General features: G+C 39.0%; 1 protein-coding gene across 3 annotated transcripts in view; it reads left to right on the top strand.

Annotated features, from left to right (window-relative positions):
- The window catches only part of ICE2 (interactor of little elongation complex ELL subunit 2), a 48,996-nt gene that overhangs the window by 7,943 nt on the left and 35,053 nt on the right, over positions 1-6,000 (top strand). For all 3 annotated transcript variants that reach the window (XR_006679738.1, XM_045286450.1, XM_004709466.2), the window contains exons 3-4: positions 4,023-4,284; positions 5,697-5,816. Coding sequence is in view for 2 of the 3 variants with exons in the window: in XM_045286450.1 (XP_045142385.1) it covers positions 4,023-4,284; positions 5,697-5,816 (382 nt within the window). In the remaining variant the exon portion in view is untranslated. The remainder of the gene's footprint in view (positions 1-4,022; positions 4,285-5,696; positions 5,817-6,000) is intronic.

Raw genomic sequence — 6,000 nt, 5'->3', positions numbered from 1 at the left:
TAGTAAGAGACCAGATTTATTTATAAATAATCAGAGAAGATCTGAAGTGACTTCTGAAGAGTTGTGCAGTCCTTAGTGCTGTTTTGTGTGCAGCACGACAAGCACGTGTTATTCTACCACCTCGCTTGACCAACGTGAGAAGGGCTTGAAACGCTTCCTGAGAAAGAGCAGAGATTCGCCTTCACTGCTCAGTGTAAAGAACATAAAAATCCTCACCGTTGGTCCAGGAAGGAACCTCATGATAAACAGAAAAAAAGGAGTTGTCAAAATTGTCAAAGATTTCGTTTACTTGGGTCCACAATCAGTGCCCACAGGATCCACAGTCAAGACAAACAGGAATGCATTGCAGTGGACAAATGTGTTGCAAAGGACTTCTTTAAAAAGCAGTTGACTCCTAAGCTGTGCCTGACCCAAGCCGTGGTATTTTCAGTCACCTCCTGTGCATGTGTAAGGTGGACAATCAGAAGGAAGATTACAAGAATTGTTAGATTTTAACTGGTAGGAAAATAAATCTGTCTTGGAAGAAGTGCAGCGAGAATGTCCCCAAGGGAGGAGCATGAAGAGACCGCCTCACGCACTGGGGACATGTTATCAGGAGAGAAACTAGTCCTTGGAGAAAGACATCTTGCTTGGTAAAACAGCACCAATAAAAAAGGAAGCTCCTCAATAAGATGGGATCACAGGTACAGTGGCTGCAACAGTGGGCTCAAACAACAGTTATGAAGATGCTACAGTAAAGAGCAACACTTTCTGCTATTCAGAGAGTTGCTATGAGTCAGAACAATTCCACAGCACCTGTGACCAATATAGCCTCCCTTTCTTTATCATGACCCCAGATGCAGCCAACTCTAGCCTTCGAAATGCCTTTGGGGAATAGACACCATACGGTTGAGACTGCTGCAGGGGATAATTCTCCCCTTTTCACCTCTTCACCTCTGGTCATGGTATCTTTATGATTCTCAGACATGGATTTTGTATTATATTGATATGTATTGTTTTAAACATATACCCTCCCTCCTTGTTTATTTGCCTGATCTTGATTGCAAGGCCCCGAAGAACAAGAATTCTATCTTGCTCAATGTATTGGTTGTGTCTCCATCATGTAACATAGGACTGGCACAAACCCCTCTTCATTTGAGTCAATTCTGAATCATAGGCGCTCTCTCTCTCTCTAGGGTTTCTGACAATGAAAATATTTTATTTTTAAAATCATTTTATTGGGGCTATTACAGCTCTTATAAAATTCCATGCATCAATTGTATCAAGCATATTTGTACATATGTTGCCATCATCATTTTCTAAACATTAACTTTTATTTGAGCTCTTGGTGTCAGCTCCTCTTATTTCCCTTCCTTCCCCCTCCCACCCTCATGACCTCTTGATAAATTTTTATTTTTTTCATGTCTTACACTGACTGCTGTCTCCTTTCGCCCACGTTCTGTTGTTCATTCGATCCTTTCCCCCTTCCTACCTTCTTGGTATCACTACTCCCATTTCTGTACCTGAAGGGTTGATCTGACCTGAATTCCTCAACACTGCAAGTATTTACTAGAACAGATAGCCTCATCCTTCTCCTGCTGAGCAGCTGGTGGATTTAAACCGCTGACCTTGTGGTTAGCATTCCAATGCTTCCCCAACAGTGCCACTAGAGTTCCTTAAACCAAAAAACAAACCTGCCATCAATTGGTATAGTGGGTCCGTTAACTGCAAAGTATGCTGTTTAAAATCACCAGCTATCGACGAGACTTTCTACAGAGTTACAGTCTGGGAAATGAGGCAGATCTTGCCCTATAAGGTCACTGTGAGTAGGTCTATTTTAATGAAAGGGGGAAAAAATAATTTATCAACCAAGCAGATAGATTCTGTGCTCCCACTTAATTCTAGCCCCAACCCAAGAACAGTTCTCTTAACATGGACCTGGTCAATACTCACCTTCATGAAGTGATCACTGAAGATATTGGTGCCTAGCAAAGTGGTGAAGAAAGCAGATGGTGCCCGGTTATCAATTGGAATAGTGCCTGGGGTCTTAAGGCGTCAACTAAGTCCACATCGAACAAGCAGTCCAGCCTGTGATCCAAAGATGACAATAACAAAATCCAAATATGATGAAGGGGAAAGTATCAGAGCTCAAAGAGTGAATTCCTGCTTTGTAGGAGGGTATGGAAGACAGTGGGAGCCCAAAATTCCTCTGCAGGGTAACTATTAAGATTAAATAAATCCGCTCTAGCCGTAGGCGAAGGACTCGACAGCTTTGCTCTCAGACAGAGATTATTATAAACTTGATTATGGTGGATTGAACCATATATAACATACTAGGTCTGTTGTCCTACCTCTTGACCCAAGCTGAATTTGCACTAGGCTCAAAATATTTCTCGTTTGTTCCATGACAAATTTTTTTCTCTGGCTTTTTAAAAATAATGGTGGTCTTTTCTTTCTTACTCTTTGTTTTTATCTTTATATTATTATTTTCTTTGTGTTTCTTTTTGTTTTATATTGTTTCTGTTACATCTCCCAGTTTATCAACCACAAGGAGTGGATGCATAGAGACCATGACTGATAAAAAGGAGGGACAGGGTTGGGTTGTGGGGGGTGGTGATTGGAGATTGAGGATCAGGGAGATTGAGGATTGGGGAACACTAGAACTGATTGTGATGTATATACAACTCTTTTTAAAAGCAACTTCATTATAGAAGTATATGGTATGTGAGTATTATCCAAAACAGTACTTTAAAAAAAAGGTTACCATGGGTGATAGAGGAAGTGTTATTGCTTAGGGATCGTTTAATTGATGCACAATCGTTAATGGTGGTAGAATAATTTGGAAAAAAGAATGTCAATAATGATTGTATAACATGAAGAGTATAATCATTGGCACTGAGTTGTACATGTAGAAGTGGAGTTGGAGAATGTTTCGCTGTGTATGTTTTTGCTACAGTTAAATTTCAGACCACTCATTGGAATATATTATATTGCAAATTAGAGTTATGGATGTTGAGTGTTGGCCTAGGAAAGGTGGACATGAAGATCCTGTTTAAAATATGAGTTTTCCCCAGAAATAGAGCTAGATTATGAACAATATCTGATTACATTACTTTGTATTCAGATACCTTTATTGGGGTGGTAAGTTGCTTTAAAATTGAGGTTTGCTGGCCAGTCAAATCCTACTCATGGCGACGTCAGCCCCAGAGTAGCACTGTGCTGCGCAGGGTTTTTATGCTGGTTCTTCAGAAGTCGACAGCTAGGCCTGTCTTCTGAGGTGCCGCTGGTTGAAACTTGCGTTTAGAGTTGAGTGGATTAACAATTTGCACCACCCACGGACTCAAAGGCGAATGGTAACATTTCCTAAGCAAATATGCTAACAGGCCATCTTGGTACCCACTATGTCCTCTGCTATTGCATTTCATTATAGATACACCAAAATTTATCTTTGCAAAGCTCAAAAGTGAGACTAGTGTACAACTTTTCTAGAACTTTCAGTGCTTCAATAAAGTATTTTTCTTTTTTTAATTCCTGAGATAAGGCAAAAGGAAAAAAGCAGAATTTAGTGACTTTGTTAACACATTTTTATCTAACCCCCTGCTCCTATAGCCTGCTTTTAATGACTTAATTACTGTTGTTAAATGATATATCTTACTGGATAAAGAAAAAAAAACGCTTAGACTTGCGTTATAGTCAAATAAAAAGATGAGTATGAAGTACCCACATAAAAATTAGAGCAATTTTGCTTTTTTAATAAAGGAAAAATTTTTGCACACCAAGTAACTAGTATAACATGTGTATCTCTTCCTTTCCATGGAGCAATTGAAGGTAAGTTTGCAATGCAGCCTATCATGCAGAATACCTAATCTACACTAAATGGCGGAACATCAAAATGCAGGTGGCAGCGTTAGATAATAATCTAGAATCTTACTGTGTTAATCACACTGTATTCTCCCTGGTGATTGAGAATCATGAAGCTCTGCGATAGTAATCTTTATGTAAAAGGCACATATTTATAAATCCTGTTTTATGTTTCTTCCCAGACGTATAGGAGAAAACTTGAATGCCTCAGCAAGTGCTGTGGAAAGTGAGCCGGCAGTTCCTTCAACAGCCCAAGCGAAGGAAAAAGCTAAAACCACCGTTGGAATGGTTCTCCTTCCAAAGCCAAGAGTTCCCTACCCTCGTTTCTCTCGTTTCTCACAGAGAGAGCAGAGGAGTTATGTGGATTTGTTGGTTAAATATGCCAAGATTCCTGCCAATTCCAAAGATGTTGCAATAAGTAAAAATGACTATTTGCAATATCTGGTACGTATTCTATTTCTCATCTTCAGTAGAAATATTAAAAATTGGGAAATACTTTGAAATGTTTTCCAGATTTTCACACATGGTCATATTAACCCAAACAGAACTTGAAGGAGTTTATTTGACAAAGCACGGCCCTTTAACGCTTGTTGGTTCTGTGAGAGTGTAGCCGTTTTGAGTACTGAGCATGTCTCAGTCCAGTTCACGCCTTAAGTAGTAGCATCATTTACTGACCTCTTTTCTTTATTACTGAATACTCACTGTCATGTCCAGACTCCAAGTTCTGTAAAGGATAGTGTGCTGGGCATCTTTGTAGCAAATCTTTCTTTACTTTGTTCATACCTGTGATTGTTAACATAACAATCATAGAGAAATTCTTAAACGTGAAATGGCGAGAACAAAGACTTCATTCAGCATGGCTTTTAAAATCTTCCCTCTGCATCTACAGATTGTCAAATGCTTGAACTGAAACCATTTTATATCACTGTTGTGTGAAAGTGGTCTTTAAATTATATATTATATCTCCTTACTAAACTGGACATTACCTTTTGAGCCTCTATTATTGCTTTCTTTTTCTTTAGAAATTACTGCTTTCTTAAAATAGTGTGGGAAAATGTTGCCCTACTACATTAATTTCATGTACATTGATTACTGATGAAATTAAGTCCTGTGTGCTTAAAACCACCAAGGCTGCTGCCAGTGAGCCGGTTCTGACTCACAGTAGTCACTGGACTGGACACTGGAGGGCTGTGCTAGGTGTAGGGTTTCCGAGACTACTCGTTGATGGAAACAGACTGCCGCATTGGCTTCCCACAGAACAGCTGGTGGATTCAAACTGCTCATCTTCCACTTAACGTCCAGTTGCTTCGCCGCCGTGCCACCAGGCCTCCTTGTTAGCCGTTTTCATTTCTTCTTTTGTGGTTGCTTATGCATACACGGCTTGCTCCTTTTTCCGTGGGCATGTTTGTTTGTTTTTTTTATATGACTTTCATCTTACAGTAAAACGTGTAAAAGCTAGAACCGATGTAAGACAGCAACCTGTGAGAGAAGAAAAACGTGAATCTGTTCCACTAATAGAAAGTACTGATACTGTGCCCTGTCCAGGGAACACTTGTGAGACCCAGGGAAGAAGGTACTCCATCGAGTACTTGCTGTCACAGGTTCACTGTAAATCTATGCTCAGCTTTTAAGCATGAATTGCAGCAGTAGTCATTTGCTTTTCCTTTTCCTTTTTTGGAGTTTTTATTAACAGGTTGATTGTTACTAGGTAAGAATTTTAATTGACTTTTCCTTTGTGGTCCTTGCTTTGGATGTGATGCTTTATTTTTCAAGTTACTAGAGTAATATTTGAGAAATGGATGTGTCTGCTGAACCCAACCTTTTATTCTAAAACTTATCTGTTGTTTTAAAATCAGGATATGAAAAAGAATGTGGATGAAGAAGTTACTGAATTTTTAAAGTTTCTGCAGAATTCTGCAAAGAAATGTGCACAAGATTATAACATTCTTACTGAAGACTCTCGTCTCTTTACTGAGGTAAAAAAAAAAAATCACATTTATATAAACTGCCAAGTAATAGGTATTAGCAGCTTTCTAAAATGTGTGAGATCCTGCGAAAAGCATATGCAATGTCAATTTCAAGATCAACTTATTCATCATGTATTTAAGTACAACTCAAAATACAACCCAAAATTGCACAGTACAGGTAGTTCTTGGATTA

This window comes from Echinops telfairi, unplaced genomic scaffold (genome assembly GCF_000313985.2).
Source record: "Echinops telfairi isolate 266 unplaced genomic scaffold, ASM31398v2 ScPeMD7_8;HRSCAF=38, whole genome shotgun sequence".
Taxonomy (NCBI): Eukaryota; Metazoa; Chordata; class Mammalia; order Afrosoricida; family Tenrecidae; genus Echinops; species Echinops telfairi.
This window is presented reverse-complemented; position numbering and strand designations above follow the sequence as displayed.